We start from the raw sequence: 18,775 nt of genomic DNA, 5'->3' as shown, positions 1-18,775 counted from the left end.
TTAGAACCTGTTTCCTGCACAGGCACATTGTAAATTAGGTAACACAAAATGTGAGCTGATAAAGGGCAGCTTCAAGTGCCCTGTTAGCTAAAGTTACCTAGCTGAAGCTCTAAATGATTCAGTTCCAATCACCTTGGCAAATTGCGTGCAGTCTAACACAAATTGTTGCACTCAGAAAATATTCAAAGTCAGCTTAGGTCAAGCAATGTTAGTTTGGTAAAACATCTACTGTCCCATCCTAGCTTTTTATCAGCCAGATTCTTCCCCTTTGTGGATGTCATATGTCAAGAAAAATTCTTGGTTTAAAGCCGAACAGACAATGTCTACCGGGATAGGAATTTGTGTATTTGAGGCCAGTGTATTACCTGCCATAAACTCAGCTTGAGGAGAAGTTTTTAAGAGTGGGAAAAAAAAAAAAAGGAAAGAAAAAGAAAATAATATGAGACATATATCCCTCTTTGGACCAGTGCCCAAATACAAAGTTGTTCCAGGGCTGCAGAACTGTCAATGTTAGACTGAGCTCCTTCTCTCTTGCTACTCTCTACTTGTGTTTGTTCAATGTCTGAGCACTTTTTTATCAAGAATGGGACGAGGAGTTTTCAGGGTTTTCATTGCTGACAGTGCACAATGAAACAAGAGGCTCTGTCAGGGGTGGAAAGCGTAATCACCAGAGCATGTCAGTGCCACAGACAGAGCAGTTTCATACCCCTCCAGTTATTTTATGGGTATTTAAGCACCTTTATCTTCAGGGTAAAGATTCTGTTCCAGCTCTTAGTACATTAGAGAACTTCCTGTGATAGTGTCTACAAGACAAAACAAAACAAACAACAAAACAATCCCAAAACAAGAACTAAAAAACCTCACAAACCTAAAGAAGAGCCCAAAACCAAACAACAGCAAAAGCCAGCCAAGGAAGGATAAATGCAGAGACAAAAAAAAAAAAAAAAAAAAAAAAAAAAAAAAAAAAAAGGGAGGGGGAAGATGATACTTTAATTGCATGTTCATCAAAACAGGATCACAGTGCAGTGGCCAGTCTCTGTTTAGCCTGATACTCCTATTAATTGCTTCAGTACAATTATCTGTTGGCAAAAATAATCTGTGGATTTTGCCTAGAAAAATAAATTGGAATTAGAACATTAGCACTGTTTTTAGTAGTAGTTCTTGCCTCTCTCCCTGCTGTTCCTGCTTTATCCCCAATTATCTTTGTTACCTTCACAGAAAGCTTCTTTCACATTATTGTAGCATGATTATTTATCAACTTGCAAAGATACACAAAAATAATTACCTATGCTGGTAGGATTCTACAGTAATTATAACAGCAAAGACAGACATTTAAACTTCAACACACAGAGCACAGGGCATTTCAGTCCCCTCACTAGTTTTATATCTTCAGGGTAGGACGAAACTGGAGTTTTGTATTTAACCTATGTGATGAAAATGTGTGAATCTCTTCTTTGGATGTGAGAGCAGGAGGGATTTCACCAATCAACTTTATTTTAGCAATATTTATTTATTTATTTATTTATTTATTATATTTTCTCTTCCATCTTACTCCCTGTTCTTCAAGTCAATATATTTCTGCTAAAAGTAAAGAATCTATATAGACTGTGAACAATTAGTTATTGTTATTAATTCTGCCATTTTCATTTCTATTTTCATTATCTTGATCCAAGGAAACAAGTGTTAAAATTAAATAGTAATATCTTTGAACACTAGCAGGTTTCTTTTTCCTTGAGATTTGAGAAGTTTCCATTAATTTGTAAGTTTGCTTTGTTAACAGTTCAAATCTCTCATGCCTTTTTAGATAGCACCCCTTCTCATCTTCCAATTCCATTTTGTTACGTCTTCAGGTTGAAAAGGACTTTTTATTAAAACTGCAGTAGAATTTGAGAGGATAGCAAATTGCAACACCTGGGTTTATACTGCATTATACTAATGAAATGAAACCTTCTGGAGTTTGAAAATCATAAATGATTGTGACTTATTTTCTCAGTCTTTCAATAAGCAAATGCCAAATAATTCCATCATCCACATCCATCTACTAATTCCTTTTCTTTTAAATAATAAATTTAATAATTATGAGCAACATATCTACAGACCTTAACCAAAATCTCTTTGTGAGTATGGCAGAATATAGTATAGCCCCAAACTGGAAATCATCTGGTTTCACTTGTCAGAGAATCCTGGCTCTTCTGCAGTAAATGTGAATGCTCTCCTTTGCCTAAATAGCAAATAAAAAATATTCCTTTGTGGTTTATTCTGAGGAGAACTATGGTCATGTTTGTGTACACATAATTCAATGTTTTAATTTGAGTTGGATTAGTACCACACTTTTTACACTTTTAGAAAAGGTTTGTTTTGTTTAACTTAAATATCAGATGTCTTTGTCTTGGATTGCTTCCACACATGAAGCTGAAGTCTGAACTTTGTGTTTGACAAGTTGCTCTTAAGTTCAAGTCACTTGCTGGTGAATTTCTGGAATATATTCTGAGTTTCTGAAAAGTAGCTCAATCAAAGGTCAGCATAGCTGCTCCAAACAAATTGAGAGTGTCTTGAATGAACAATTGCCCAAGAACAAATTTAGCTATATATCCATTTTGGCTGTCTCAGTTTATTCTCTTTTTCAGTTGTTCAGCTTTATTGAAAAAGACCTAAAATACAAGATATTCTCATAATATAATTTAGCCACAGTAATTACTGAATTATTCACATGAATATTAAGAAATTGGTAATGGAATGAGATTTGGTCCATTTGACAATGAATAGGCCAGCAGGTATTTGTAAAATTGTATTTTCTTAAAAAGCCCCTATTATTGAAAAAAGGAAAAAGTTTGAATTTCCCTCTTTTAAAGCATTAAAACCTTGACTGAAAAGTACAGAGCCTTTCCTGAAAGGGCAGAAATTATAATATCCTAATGGTGCAGAAGACATTTGTGACTCTACATGAAAATTCCAAACAGCTCCTGAACAGGAATGTATTTTCATATCTGAGGGGTCCTGAGAAGGCAGGCAGGATAAAGGAAAGACAGACCACAGTAAGCCATGCTGAATTTTTCTTTGCCATACACCCCTATACACAGTATCTCCACAGTTATTACCCGGGTTACGTGCACAGAACTGCAGGTTGGTCACCCTTGGTTGCAGGGACGTGATGCAGTGAAAGGACTGGCAAAAGGGTAGAAAAGCATAGAAAGAAAAAATAATTAAGAAACATCATTTGCACCATGGAAAATGTTATCATATATGGACTAGTTTAATTCTCAGTGGTTGGTATTAAATTCATGAGCATTTGTTGCTCAGATTAGAAAAGAAAGAAATTTGAAAGCAGACGATGTCTTTAGGGACCTGGAGCTGGCAGGAGGTCTGTATCTTCAGTCTCTTTTTCTATTGAATTTACCACTCTGAGAAAAGATGAAAAGTAAGATATGAAGCTAAGGCCTGGTTTTAAAAGCTGAAACCGTCTTTGGGATTTGAATTCCAATACTGGCTTAAAGAAAGTAAAAAAAAAAAAAAAAGTTTTTTCCAAAGCTGGAATAACTTTCAGAGTGACTGGGGAAAGGGCAGGCATAAGAAAGATTAAATAAGACAGTGTTTAAGCATATGCAGAGGAACAAACAGTCAGAAGTGATAAAGGATTAAAAATGTCAGGACAAAAACATCAGTGACTGACTGTACCATAAAGATCAACCTCAGGAAATATTATGTGCAGGATACCTCATTAAACATTGAATAAATATTTTATAATAGTGTGCAATAGTCTCATAGATAATGCTTCTTGCATTTTCCCCCAATATTTTTGGTGATCACTTTTCTCATGCAGTCCTGATCCTATTCCCCGTTTTCATAACTGAATGCTGTGGACTTCTGTAAAATCTCTTTATTCCATCAGGCAGCTCTATCTCTGCCCTAATGCCCACAATCTTCTAAGAAAAATAATTTAATTGGGGTATGTATTATATATAAAAATATATTTATTGGTATATTGGACTACAGTAGTACCCAAAATAGTAACAATTAAAATCATTATTACAAAAGCAGAAACTGATATTCCTTGATAGAGGCAAAACCTGTTTTATATTCCTCTTCCAACCACCACACCTGTAAAAGGGCCAAATTTAAATTGCTACAGACTAGGCACAGGCCTTTTTTAATAGTTGTTTTATGTTCCTTTGAGCTACCTAGCTTGTATTAAAACAGGTCATAAACCTTACAGTTATTCACTACTGTGATCATTTGTTTGACAAGCTTTAATCTCACAGCCTGCTGGGAAACCCAGCACCTTTTATTTTTTCCAATTATTGTTATTTTCAACCCATATTTTTAAGTAGCAGGCACTATATACTGGATGAGGTGGATATCAAGCAGTTCAAATGTTTTGGGACCTGGCTGGGGCCATAGCTTGACAGCAAGGTAGGTGCAGTACAAAGCCTGCAAGGACCAACCTAACTCATCTCTGTGTCAAGGGCTACATCTCAGGGCTCCCTGGCTCTTATCTTCTCACTGACCCTTACCCATCTGTTCTGGCATATTTGCATTCCAGAGCAATTCACACAGTTCACAGGAATTTGACTTTGGAACAGAAAGAGGCTCTGACTGTAATTATCCTTCCATACTATGCAAGATAGAAAAGGAGGTGAACTGCATGACCCAGCTCCTTATGAACAGGAGCCCTTGCAAGGCTGCTGGAAGGAGTCCAGTGTAGTTCCCAGCAGGTTAATGTACCCATACCACACTTCTGTTAATTCAGGTATCTGAACTATCTGCATTAAAGCCACCATTGTACTCTTGAGACATACTCTAAAACACTCCAATCAATTCCAATCTCAATCCATATTCCTGTCATGTGGTTCAGAAAGAGCTGTTACCTGCATTAAGTTATTGTGAATTAAAATCAATACACAAAGCTTGGCAGTGTCTTAATAGGCCATTGCCATAGATTGCTTTGAAAGAAGTCTTAGTCCCGTTGCTGAGAAATGGGAGGAACTGGAAAGAGAGGCTAACAGTCTTTGTTAATTTCTTGTAAATAGCACTAAACTAAAAACCATAATCAATCCAGAAGTTACCATTTCACTCAGGAGGGAAAAATACTCTTTAAAATACTGTAAGTGAAAGAACAAACTTCATGTCTAATTGAAGATGACAATAAAAATACCAAAAAAGTGACAGACTACACACATGGATAAGAATAGGCCAAATGTAAAATCTTCTTACTGTTCTACTCAGTTTCTAGGATTGATCGAGCTTCTTGCTGTGGAAAAGGTGACTTTTCTATTAGTGCAACTGACTTTCTAATCAATCTGTTTGAAAAGGGCAAGATCAGAGAATGGTGGGTTTCAGTGCCAATACACGGCCTATTGGCACAGTATTTACTTATCCAAGATCTTGTAGATTTGAATCCTTCATCTGTGCTTTAGTTTTATTAAGGGATGGGGGCTGTGTTACATTTTGAAGCCATTTTGTAACTGTTGATAGTGGGAGAATTTCTGTAATGAAAAAATTAAATGTTTCAATTAAATTTTGGTCATTGATTCTAACATGAGGTAATGTATGTTGTTGTTCAATTAAAAATAACAAGCTGCTGTGCTGCTCCTAGCCAAATAAAACCCCCAAAACAGCAGTCAGTAAAGCACTTGAGAAAATTAAGTATTTGGGGCTGCATATTTCACCAAAATATTTGGGGAAGGAAATGCAAAGTGACTAACATATAAAAGGGGGCCAATAATTAATTTTGGAGTCAAGGAAAAAGTTATTTTGCCTAGCAACAAGACAATAGCATCTTGTGCTTGAAGATGTTTTGGTTGTAGTTTATGAGACTTAGTGTTTCTTGTTGGTTATAATGGCTGTGCTTGGTCATCCAGCAGCCATTGGAAGGGAGTGGAGAAATCTAGTAATAATCTTGAATTTCAGTTTGGGGAGCAGTTTCTTAACATTTGCAGGGAATGGGAGTTTATAAAGTGTCACAGTGAATATTTAGTTCATGAGATAGCCAAGGCTCAGCCTGGGCTATGGGGATCATCGAATGTGCCTGTCCACTGTTTCTGGAGTCAGTGTCAAGCACAGATCGACAGTTTTGCCCACAACTGAGCTTCATTTCTCACTTTCTTTTTTTCTTTTCTTTCCTTTCTCGCACTATTTCCAGTAGAGAAAGAGGGAAAATTTAATGAATGTAGAGTCCTATAGAATGGAGTGTTTCTATGAAAGGATTATATTCCAGTGTGTTCGGAAATTTTTGATGAGTAGACACAGAGGTCATTTTCATACACTTTATGAATTCTAACCACCCATTTAATTACCTAATTTCAAAACTCTCTTCATAGAATCATTTAGTTCGGAAAAGATCTTTAAGATCATCAAGTCCAACCATTAACCCAGCTCTGCCAAGCCATGTCCCAAAGTGCCACATCTACATGTCTCCAACATCTACAAATGTCTCCAGAGATAGTGACTTCAGCACTCACCTGGGCAGCTGCAGGCAGCCTTCTCCATGGCTTGACTACCCTTTCAGTGAAGAGATTTTCCCTAATATCTGAAGTAATTCACCCCTGGCACGACTTGAGGACATTTCCTCTTGTCCTGTAGTTTGTTTCTTGGGAGAAAAGGCCAATTACCACCTTGGCATAGTTTCCCTTCACATACTTGTAGAGAGCAATTATGCCCCCCTGAGCCTCCTTTTCTCCAGGCTAAACCCCTCCAGCTCCCATAGAGCTCCGATTTGTGTTGTAAATCCCAGTATTCATTAGTTTCTCTGACCTCAAAAGCCATTTTTTACCCAATATTTTTTGTGTAGTGCCCTGGTTAGGAAGTTTCTGTCCATGCTAAGGGGGTAAAGAGGATTTAGCTGACCAGGAAAATAATCCAAAGCATTCTGTTTTGCTTTTGCTTTTTCATTTCTAAAGTACATCCTAGTTTTTTAGCATTTTTATATTTAGAACAAATTAAAGACCTTCACAAATAAGTGCAGCAGAGAAGTGTATCATCGCTTCATATAATTTCTTTCCTGAAATAAGTCTCAAAGCCACAGAATCCACACTTTTAATTGGAGAGAAAAATCTATCTTATTGCCCAGTGGTCTCCTAATTTGGTGTTGGGCACGGGTAAAGCCATGAACAGCTAAGCTAAGACCACCACTTCCTTGTAAACAGCCCACTGAACACAACGGTTTTCTTCCTCTCATGTATTTAATTAGAGTGCTGTGTTTGAGATCTGAATGAAACTTTCCTATAGTTTCAATAAAATTTTATGTAATTTGTCCAAAAAGAGAGCTTCTGTACAAAAATACCGGATCGTTAGAACTAGATTTTCATTGAGGAACTAAGATTGCTATCAAAGCTTGGAATTTAAAGACACTATTCTACTGGCTAAAAATCGTCCCAAATAGAGACTCTGGATTTTGGGAACTGAATTTCTGAAAAGTAATCATTCTCTTCTCCCTCCCTGCCTCCTCTAAGGCTGGAATTTATTGCTTGACTTTTATCATCCACATCTGTAGCACAGCTACAAACAGATGTTTCTCTTTGATTGTCTAATTAATTAACACAACCAAGTTAAACTCAGCCTAATTGTTCTTTTCTGCTATTTAGTTTGAGTATTGCTCCTTCAGTTTTCAAGCGTGAAGGTCTTCTGTGCCCAACAGCTTTTATCTCCGTTCCTCTTTTTAACTTTATTAGGGGGTATAGTAAAGCACATTAAAAGATTACTTCAAACCAGATACTTTATCCAAATTATTGGTATGTCTGAGAATTTTATTAGAGTAAATATGAACTACATTTTTTACTTTTAAGTCTTAGACTCTTGAAGCATGTAGCAAATTGTCCTGGCTCTGGCCAGGACGTGGTTAATTTTTGCAGTAGCCAGGAGGGGACATGGCTAGGACCCACAGGTTGTGCTATGCCATCTCACACCAGTTTCCAGAGATGCTGGGAATGTTTAGTTATATCAGTCTTAATATGTAGCCTATCGTTAACCTCTATCAGTCTTGGCTGATAGAGCCAAGTTTGTGGCTTCTTCTTTAAGATGTGTGATAATAGGGAAATCAATGGAGACAAACATTTTCTTGAGCTACTTCCCCAGAGTACTTGTACTATCATGTCATCTTCCCAACGCTTTCCCTTTTTAATGCCCTGTTGCCTTAGTCTTGGGTTCACCTTTATCCTTCCTAAGCTGTACTAGTCTAGCATTTTGTGGTTTCTCTTGCTTGGGGGTCATAATCACCTCTGAAGCCAGGTGTCTTCCTACTGTAAAAAGCAATATGCACAGCTTCACCCAATATAACCTTTACCTGTTTGCTCCTGATTTTCATTTTACTACAGGTGGTTTTGGCTGTGTGGTGCTTAGCTGTCCACTGCAGTTAACCCACAGTCCTGTGTAAAATCCACCAAGGCTTAAACTCATCCTCCTTTGGGTCAGGGCAGCACAGCTTTGATCCCAAGAAGAAACCAGGCAGGGATAACTGTGGAGCTGTTTTAAGAAGAAGCCTTTATCACAGGCTTAGTAGTGCTGCATTCAGCTGACAAGGAGGCATGTTGAAGGTAAAGTTGAATGAAAATAGCCCCTGTCTTCAAGGATCTTCATTGAGGTTGGATGAAAAACCATCCCCTAAATATGCTGGATGTCTATGTGATTCAGTGAAGCAGATCATCAACCTTGCAAAAACAAGAAGTTAAGGGTATGCAACCAATTGGTTTTGTTTTAGTTTTCTCCTCAATCATGAATGTTGTGACTTGTTTGATTTTCCAGACCTCCCTGGCTTTGCAGGCTGTGAAGTCTGTTTTTGCTCCATAGAGGCTCTTTAGTCCCCTAGAGAGGTGTCTCCAAATGGAAGAAAAGGAGAAGCAGGAGCAGTGGCCTTCCTTGGGTCACTTCACTGTATTCTGGAACAATTCAGGTTTGAAGAAATCCTTGGGTGGCAGCTGTATGGAACAGGGTAAATATTAGAGCAGATTGTTAGGATGGTATCCAAGGGGATTTTGAGCATCTCCAAGGCTAACAATTGTATGGATTCTCTAATAAAGACCTTATATAGTCTGAAGTAACACTTGCTTTGGAGAGAAAGTGTATCAGGATTTTCCTGAATTTATTGGGGTCAAGTAGAACCGTCATATTCAGGGTGAATTTTTCCACCTCCAAAATCATCAGTTAGCTCATCAGATTTTCACACCTACTTTCTACAAGCTCATCATTTATTGCTAGAAGACACACAAAGAATGACACTCATGCAGTCACTTGTTAGAGCAAAAAAAGAGGCATTTATTTTTTGACTTTGATTTATACAGATTCTGGACAATGACTAGGGATTGGAGAATGAGGTTGCCACTTCTCCGACCCCACTGGTCAAACTAAAAGTCTGTCAATTGTCCCTCATCCAGAGAAGAATGTACAGTTTCCAAAACATCACTTTTGTTTACCTATAAGTCAGTAAGAAACTCCACTACAAAAATGCAAACATCAGAAGGCTGAAAAAAAAAATCAGAACAACAATCATTTTCCTTCCATTTCATTGTTTTGCTGTCTTTATTTTCTTTCTGCAAGTTCATCTTTCTTAAGGTTGGAGACAATCATTTTAACATCCATGTTGTAGGGATGTATGCACCTTTCTATAGCCCCCATAGCACCCTTCCAGTGGGAAGGGAAAAAAAAAAAAAAAAAAAAAAAAAAAAAAAAAAAAAAAAAAAGAAGAACTGGCATCGTTTCAGGCTGCAGCATTTATGAGGGGAAAATATCAAGACAAATATTTTTGTCCTTCTTCAGTGGATTCTCAGAAATGTAAACAATTGCACAAAAACCATCATGGCATTAGATTGATTTTGTTTTGTTTGGAATGTGATTAAATGGTTTGCTGCTCCAGACTTCAACAAAAATTGCAAAATGTTAATTGTTTTGCATAAAGCTAGTTGATTATATTTCATTACATGTGTACAAGACACTGGACATTGGTGTTTTTTTCAACAGCAAACAATATTACATTGCGTAATAAAGGACTATTAAGTCCTAATAATGATATTAGTTGTGACAAACTGCGTTTTAAACAGCATATTAAATCACTACAGTGAGCAACAAGATAGAAAATCAGTTTATGAGCAACTGTTTTTAAATAATTTAGTGCTAAAAATTAATCCTTTCTAATATGAAAATTATCAACTTTTAAAATGTCCTTTGTACACATAAATCTTTAGAATTTTGTGCATAGTGTGTTTATCTTGATAAACTGCCAGTTTTTATTTGCTGCAGAAACATCTCTTTCCAGTGATTTTGAGTCTATATTTATGGAATCTATCTTTCAGGTGATCAGCAAAAAATCTCTCCTCCATTTTTAGTCAATTTCATTGATCTTGGATAATATGGAAGAAAGAAATTCTATCTGACAACTAAAAATAATAGCTTGAGACAGTCCACCCTTACCTTCTTTCTTTCTTTTTTTTTTTTTTTTTTTTTTTTTTTTTTTTTTTTTTTTTTTTTTTCCCAGGGATGGGCTTGTTTGGTTCATTTTCTATTTGTTTGTTTTAGATTTGGGGTTGGGTTTTTTCCTGGATTTACTGGAGTCAGAAAAGAACATCCTGCCAATGCAGTCTGGTTGCATCCTTTCTACTTTGGCAGTATCCTCAGCTTGTGGCTGTCCTTGAGAATATTTACTCAAGCATTTACAGATTATGCTTTCTTATTTTGAGAACATCCCGCCTGCAATTCAGTGACACTTGTTCATCTAGAAAGACATTCTGGCAAGCTAAAAATATTAGTGAGGTATAGGATTAGTGAAAAAATGGTAAAAATACTTAGGCTTCAAAGTAATTTACAGATACAAGTAGCAGAATAATAAAGAAATATTTTAAGCACCAACAAAAATGCCACAGATACAATTAAAGTTTGGGCCACAAACACTGCAAAAAATCAATTCTGTTTTCTTCTATCTGCTTGTCAGTTTTTCAAACCAGAACTAAGTGATCAGGGAGCAGTTTCATGGGCTTGTCCTGACCAAGCCATGAGAAGTCAGAACTAACTTTTCTGCACCCCAGAATAGGTGTTTCTGTTAACCTTATACAAAATTATAGCTCTATGTAATGAATTAAAAGAAAGACATTCAGCATGTTTAAAAAACTATCTGTGTGTTACAGCACATTAATGCTTTTGGGGATAATTTAGTATTTTGCTGTACTTAGATCAGACAGGTGTTTTCAGAGAATATAAAGAACAAGCCTAAGTGAAATCCGCCTATGGGAAATACATATGTTTTGTCCTAAAAAATATGATCTGAGTTTTGGTATCCTTTTTTTAAAAAGTGAAGGGGAGTTTCTAGAAATTAATTGTGCAGCAGGAAGAATAACAGAGCAGGGGTGATTTAATAACAAAATAGAGAAAACTGTAACAAGTCTTTGATAAAGTAAGAAGAGCATGTTGTTTGGAAATCTGACCTTTCATCATCAGCTTTTGATATCTATTTGTATCCTTTATGGTGGTCATCTTTTAGATGAATATTCATCAGTCATTCTTATAGAATATAGGCTTAAGTCCTATAATTGACTGTCCCTAAACTAATCAAATGGAGTTTCTTTGGATAGAGATAGAACTATTTTAATATAACTGGCCTATATTCAGGTTACAGTAGAAGAACAAGAACAGTACGTGTTTCAATTTTGCCATGTTTTTCTTTTCTTACAACATGAATTAGTGGCTGAATTAGGTACAGTGTTTGCCCAGCTAGTGGAAAATGGCAGTGCTGTAGAATCCTCCATATTTATGGCCAGACATTGAGTGTATGTCTGTCCTGCTGACCAGAAGTGTGGTCAGCAGGCAGTACTAAAAAGCATTTCGATTGAAATGTTACAGCAGAAGATTGACTTCTGAAATACATAATAGAGAATAAAATTCCTTTGTTGAAGGAAATCCGAAACAAAGTAACATTTTGCAAAATGTAAGGGGTACTGCTAACAATATGTTTTAGGAAAGTTTTGTATAAATAATATTTTAATAGTTCCTCCTTTCGTTTAAAAAAACCCAGCACCCAAACATGGCACATAATTGCTTTATTAACAGATTCCTCCTTTGTTTTTTTGTTTAGGAAGAGCCTTTTGTCATGGTGTCTGAAAATGTTCTGGGAAAACCAAAGAAGTATCAGGGCTTCTCAATAGATGTGTTGGAAGCCTTGGCCACTTACCTCGGCTTTAAATATGAAATTTATGTAGCACCAGATCACAAGTATGGGAGTCCTCAGGATGATGGGTCCTGGAATGGCCTGATAGGAGAACTGGTGTTTAAGGTAAGGTCATTAGTAACTTACTAAGTAATAATGTGTGATAAATGTGTGAGAAAGTTAAGAAGTATGTTCTGTTTGCAGCAGCCAGTAACCTTTTTTTTTTATGGGTAATTGGTAACACTTTGCTTACTGCACTTTGCCAGCACTTGGACAGTGTGCATTGGATAGCACAGAAAAAGCTGGAAATAATACTTGTTAGTAACTGTGTAAGAAGCAGGGCAATCTCTTTTGTTTTTTTTTTCCTATCAAAGTAAAATCTAAATGTAGTGAAATAATGGGATGCACAGCATCCTAATTAGTTTGGCAAGACCTGACACAAATAAGTTGAAAAGGCTGTTCAAAAGAGAAAAAATTGGTGTAGCAGTAATTAGTGATACATTACATAAATAATGTATAGCACTTAGAAAAATGTTGGTGTGATTAATACATGAAGTATACAATAAACATAAAATGTTTTATTGATATATAATAACACATTACGTAGATGTATTAATATATTATCTATTCTGTAATTAATAAGCCATTTAGTCTACTTAATTTGACATTAATTGTTCAATATTATATCATAAATAAATTGAACCAAATGCATATGCAATGTTTTTCTTTTCTCTTTTTGCCCATTCCTTGCATCTTATCAGTTTGGAATTTCTCCCATTGAGAAAGAAAACACTGGGCAGACTCTATTCTGCTGGTACCTCATTTGTACTGTAAATATATCTATAGTATGAGCATATGTATTTTATTTATTCTTAATTAACATGTGGGGGTAGCTTTTACAGCTATGGAGTCCTACATTTGTTGTGCTTTCTTAAAGTACTGCAGTAGATATTCATGTAAATGGTTTAGACATCGGCTATAGAAGTGTTTTTCCAAACATGCAGGTGGCATTTAATTCATAAGCACAGATAAGAGTAAGGAGCACAATGGTCAGGTACAGGACCTTAGTCTTTCAATAAAGGAAAAGAAAATAATTTTTAAAAAAAAGGTTATCCTCCATGGGTAAAAATGTACTGATAGGTTTAACCTATTCTGCCTTCTTGAGCAGCAGGAAGCCTGATGGAATGGAAAAATCCATCTACTCATTCTGTACCCATATCACCTTTCATACACCCACGCTGTAATAATGACCTGCCTTTGCCATCTCCCTATGTCCTCATGAAACTGTAAGGTGGAATTGTGTGTTCACTCACAACTGGTAAGCTGGATGCAGCTAGAAAAGTAGATTTTCCATCACCTTCTAAACCTTGACAACTAAAAATCCCTCATCTAATTTTGAGATATAACACCACAATGGCCCATTTCTTTATTTTTAGCCATTCTTTCTGCTTCTAAATCTGATGTTATGCTACACCTGTACTCTCTACAGTACTCGTCAGGCCACTGCATAACACCATCTGGAGTGGTCTGAATTCTAGATGGTCTGGAAATAGAAGTGGGCCTGGAATGTTTTTTATTTGTTTGCAATGAATGATTGGTAAGGCAGAACTCAAAACAACTCAAATGGCCCCAAGGAAAGACATGCATGGCGTTCTTGTCTCTTGGCAAGCGGGGATTCAAACAAATAGCTCATTGAAGGTGGTAACCACCCAGATCTGTAAATCCATGTCTAAAGTGCAACAGACTTACCAGCCTGTTATGATTTTGCTGTAAATGAGTCTTCATGGATATGAAATCTTCCTGCATGTCTACAGCGTATGAAGAGTTAATGGAGCTGCATTTGGAATTCAAAACCCATGTTTTCCCTATACCGTGGCAGTGTATGATTTTTCATCTTCCTTACCCTTATATAATTAATTAGCAGTAAAGGTTCACTATGTCCTTGTCTCCTGCTCTCTGTCCCTCTTAAGGCAAAAGAACCTCTGGGCGAGCAGCCAGTGTCTATCTACCCCTCACCAAGTGCAAGCTGTTCTTGAAAGGCTGCTTTCTTATTTACTGCAAACTGAGTTCTGCTCCCAGAACTCAAATTTCCATCCGCTTGGCAACTTTATAAGAAGTAAAAGAGCAGAGAATAGTTTTAAAGTAAAGGCCTAACCTGTTTGAGACACAGCATTTCCATGTTTTCCCAACCAAGTTTTACATGATAGTCTGGCCAACAAGTGGAGGAATTCCAGAAACAGTGGGAGTACTCTTTGCCTGTTAGTGTGTCAGCCAGGAATGAGCTCTGCAAGAGACAAGTCTCACTCAAGGGTAACGGGAAATAGCTGCCTTCTCTTTTTGAGTGCAAAGAATCATACAACCATTTAGCTTGGAAAAGACCTTTTAATATCATCAAGTCCAACTCCTATCCAGCACTGCCAAGTCAATCACTAAACCATATCCCGAAGTGCCACATCTCCTTGTCTTTCCAATACCTCCAGGGAGGGTGACTCAGCCACTTCTCTGGGCTGCCCGTTCCAATGCTTGGCCACATTTTCAGTGAATGAAGTTTTTCTAACATCTCCTGGCACAATTGGATGCCATTTCCTCTTGTCCTATTTCTTGTTACTGGGAAGATCAATTCTCACCTTATTACAGCCAGGAGGTAGTTGTACAGATCATCTTGTTGAGAAGGATGTCTTTGGCCACTCCAGAAGATGTGCCATATGAAATAGCAGTTGCTGCAGCAACCACACGGTTTCTGTGCTCAAGATCAATATTCACTTCCTGCATTAACCATCTTCAGCGTGCAGCAGTCTGTGGGGCAGGTCCTGGTATCAGGGAGAGCAGTCCCAGGCTGATCCTGTTTGCAGCAGCCCTGCTGGAGTGGGATGGCAGGGCAGGAGCCCGGCTGCGCCAAGTACATGCCCTGGGCCCACAGCTGGCTCCACAGACATGAAATTGCACCAAGTTCACTCTGTTCCAGCTTTGAAGACAAGGTTTCTGTTGGCTGCTAAAATAGCAGCTGGAATCAGCAGAACATAGTAAGTGGTCTTTAATTTGAACTTGGAAGCTGATTCTGACTCCTCTTCTTTGATTGTCAGGACTTATATTAGGTCTATGACATAGACTTGGTCTATGCACCTTTTCTAGTCAAAATAACCTGAATGTAACCCTGCTATACAAAGGTTTCTGTTTGCTAAACACCTGAACCAGGTGGTCTTCAGAGAATAAATGCTCTTTGAGAGAAGCACTTGGCATTCTTGTCCCTCTCCTGCCAAATGACCAGGGCTCCCATTGCATCTTGTAGAGCTTCATCTCACAAACAGGATTAGTTCAGAGAGCAGCAGGCCTCTGTGGAGAGGCTAAAACCATCTCAGGGGAGCAGTGCTCTACCACAAATCTTGCTCTTACTCTTAATTATCTGGGTCTTCACACAGTGATTCCTTTAGTTGCCCTCTATTCAGATTGCCTGAGGGATAAGCCTGTGTGTCAGGCAAGAGAAGTGGCTAATGCCTGTTCTGGGAGAGCACACTAGTCCTTCCAGCATGACTCTGGGTTTTCTGGTGATATTCACATCCATCAGCCATTGCTTTTCACATCTCGCCATGCTACCTTGATTGCCACAATTTTTTTCCAGTGAGGAGCCATGAGGAAGCAAATAGCATAGGGAAAACAGCCTGATTCCACTTAGATCCATCAGAAAAGGAAAAATACATGCTTAATCATTTCTAAGAGAAACTGCAAATTAAGTAGAAGCCTCTTATGAGGCTCTTTTTCTATTGCACCTTAAGTGAGGGGTAGTATAGGAAGGGAGAAACTGCACAGGGAGGACAAAATGAGAAGAAAAATAATAGCTGAGTAGAAGGGGAATTATTTGGATCTATGTGTGTTAACTTGAATCAAAATGTCTCTCTGATTGTTTTTTGCGTGTCAATGTTAATAACTGCGTAATGTGGGACTGCCTTTTGTCATTTCTACCATTTGCTGAAACTTGATTTTACATTGAAAATGGATGAAATTAAGGCCTTCACAGGACCATTTTAGAACAGATTCATTTATTTTCCCTGTTCTTTCTCATGAACCACAGAAATTATTAGAAGATTGCTTTCCATGTGTGTGAGATGTGCTTGCTACAGCAGTAGCTTAGGGACATTTCAGGAATTTCTAGGTTTTGCTGATAAGCTGGTTCTGTGACACCAGTAGCAATGCTATCAGAGCCATTTGGTCATTTCTTTTGGATTTTCTCATTCTGGTTGTTTTCAGTTTTGCAATTTCTCATTGCTCTACAATGGCCTCAGGAGAACTGCTGCTAAGGAAGATAAATATAAAATCCTCTGCAGGTCACATAGAGCAAAATAATGCCCTCTGCTGGTTTTTTCTATCTGTTTTCAAAGTCAGTTTCATTCATGAGAAATGTGTAAGACATATGATGGTTGTTTGATTTTGGCACTGCAAAAGCTTAGTGGAGTGCTATACATGTTTATAATTCAGATTGGCAGCTATATATCTAAATATTGACATAATTGCATGCATTTGCCTTTCTATCTCAAAAGCACTAAGTGAACCTTTACTTCTTCAAACTGATGTCTTCTGTGATCCAATCTGACATGTTAATGACAAGCATTTAATATTTTTCATCTTCCAATTTTGAAACAAGATGACAGAATCTGTATGTAATCAAGGGTGCTCACCATCAGTAAATCAAATATCAAGTGAAGATTAAGCTCGCTTTTGTGCTAAAAGTGTAGTTTTCTGGAAAACTGGTGTCTATGATCCAATTTAGTAAGTTAAGAATATGAGTTGCCATAAATCAGTGTAGCCTTTTTTTTTTTTTTTTCTGTTTGTTGGGGGGATTTGTTGTTGCTTGGGGTGGGGGGCAGAGGGTTGTTTTTGTTTGGGTTTTTTTAAAACAGCTAAACACCAGAGTGATAAAGAAGTCAGGATTTACCTCACTCCTTTCTGTTTTTCGCTTTACTACCTCAAGGAATAAAGACATAGAATCACAGAATGGCTTAAAGGTCATCCAGCTCCAACCCCACTGCCATGGGCAGGACATCCTTCACTAGACCAGGTTGCTCAGAGCCTTTCCTTGAATATTTCCAGGGATGGGGCATCCACTGCTTCTCTGGGCAACCTGTTCCAGTGCCTCACCACCTTCACAGTAAAGAATTTCTTTCTCATATCTAATCTAAACCTACTCCCTTTCAGTTTGAAGACATTTTCCCTCCATCCCGTGACTCCAGGCCATTGTAAAAAAGTCTCTCTCCATCTTTCTTGTAGGCTCCCTTCAGGTACTGGAAGGCTGCAATTAGGTCACCTCAAAGCCTTAATTATATATGTAGCATATAAAGTAGCAAGACATAATTGTATCACAATTGTTGCTGCAGTACAACAAAGGAAATGCGACCTTTACATTAGCACAATATTGTTCTACTGTCATAGTTGGTTGATAACGGGAGTGGAACCATAATTCTGGGAAATGTGGAGAAACTGCTTCCCGGAGATGCAAATTAAAAGGGTCTCATTTTTTTTCTTTAATTCTCTTCAGTGCATTTAATGGAAAAAAGTGTTTTCTTGTAAAAAGGAGGGGGGAAGCAGAAAAAAAATTCTATTAGTCATGCAGTCAACTATTATTTGGTAAAGATATCTTTACTGGGGTATGTTGCTTTTTAGTAGAGAATTTTAAAGCATCTTACAATGATGCAATTTGAATGAGAAGCTCAGTGATCTAGTATGGTAGGGAAGTATTTTAATGATATGCTGATAATTAATAACTGAGCTAACTTAGTAAACAGAGGCTGAGTCTAGTCTCTTTTTTTTCCCCACGTCCTCCTTTACCCCTAAATTCCTATTTTGCTTTTTGATATACATTCAGGGAAAAAGCCCCAAACCTATGCTATCCGTTAAATGCAATCATAATTTCCTGTTTGACAACTACTGGACTCCTATATCTGTAAATTGTTTTCAAAATATATTTATATTCACAATTGTGGGAGATAGTTCAAGTGCTGGCTGGTTTGCACCTTACTCATGGGACCTAGAACTTGACTGTCAGCAGGTGCTGTGAATCACTTGAGTCACTCGTTGAGCAGAAGGTTTGTAATGAGAGGATAGGGAGACTCAGATAACCTGAACGTTTCCATGGATAATTCTAATTACTGACTGAGTTTTCTGCTGCCCATGGGCAAAGGGCAGTTGAATCATCACTCACAAAAATTTGTTAGGAAGGGACCTGAAGTGAATTCATGAAGCCATGCTTTCAGCTGTGCTCATCAACATAACTTCACTTATGACACCAGAGAATTTAATACACAAATTAAAGCTGAAGCTCTAATTCATAGCTTTTAAGAAAATCAATATTTTCAAACCCTTTTTTTGTCCAAATCATCAGGCTTCCAGCTAGGCTCTGCCACTTTCTCATGCCAGTGAACAATCAATATAAAGTAACATCATTTAAACTGAAATCTTAAGAGCACTGTGATCTGGAGTATGTTTCTGCCATGGGCTGCAGAGTGCTTTGCACATCATATTCAAAGAGCCTGGTTAATTTACAAAGTTTTCTAGTCAGTTTCAGCTGCAATACCTTCCCACTCAATAGCTCAAATCACATATCTAAGGGACTAGGAATCTCTGCCTTCTTTGGGCAAGAAGAAAGAAATTCAAGAGAGT

At 37.5% G+C, this 18,775-nt stretch overlaps 1 protein-coding gene across 1 annotated transcript in view; it reads left to right on the top strand.

The window, feature by feature from the left end:
- GRID2 (glutamate ionotropic receptor delta type subunit 2) overlaps positions 1–18,775 on the top strand; it is a 681,673-nt gene that overhangs the window by 540,629 nt on the left and 122,269 nt on the right. Inside the window, exon 10 of the mRNA XM_083862309.1 lies at positions 12,053–12,250. Within this exon, the coding sequence (XP_083718435.1) occupies positions 12,053–12,250 (198 nt within the window). The remainder of the gene's footprint in view (positions 1–12,052; positions 12,251–18,775) is intronic.

This window comes from Zosterops lateralis, assembly GCF_965231275.1.
Source record: "Zosterops lateralis genome assembly, chromosome: 5".
Lineage (NCBI taxonomy): Eukaryota > Metazoa > Chordata > Aves > Passeriformes > Zosteropidae > Zosterops > Zosterops lateralis.
Note: the sequence above shows the minus strand (reverse complement) of the source record. Positions and strands in the feature narration are given on the sequence as shown.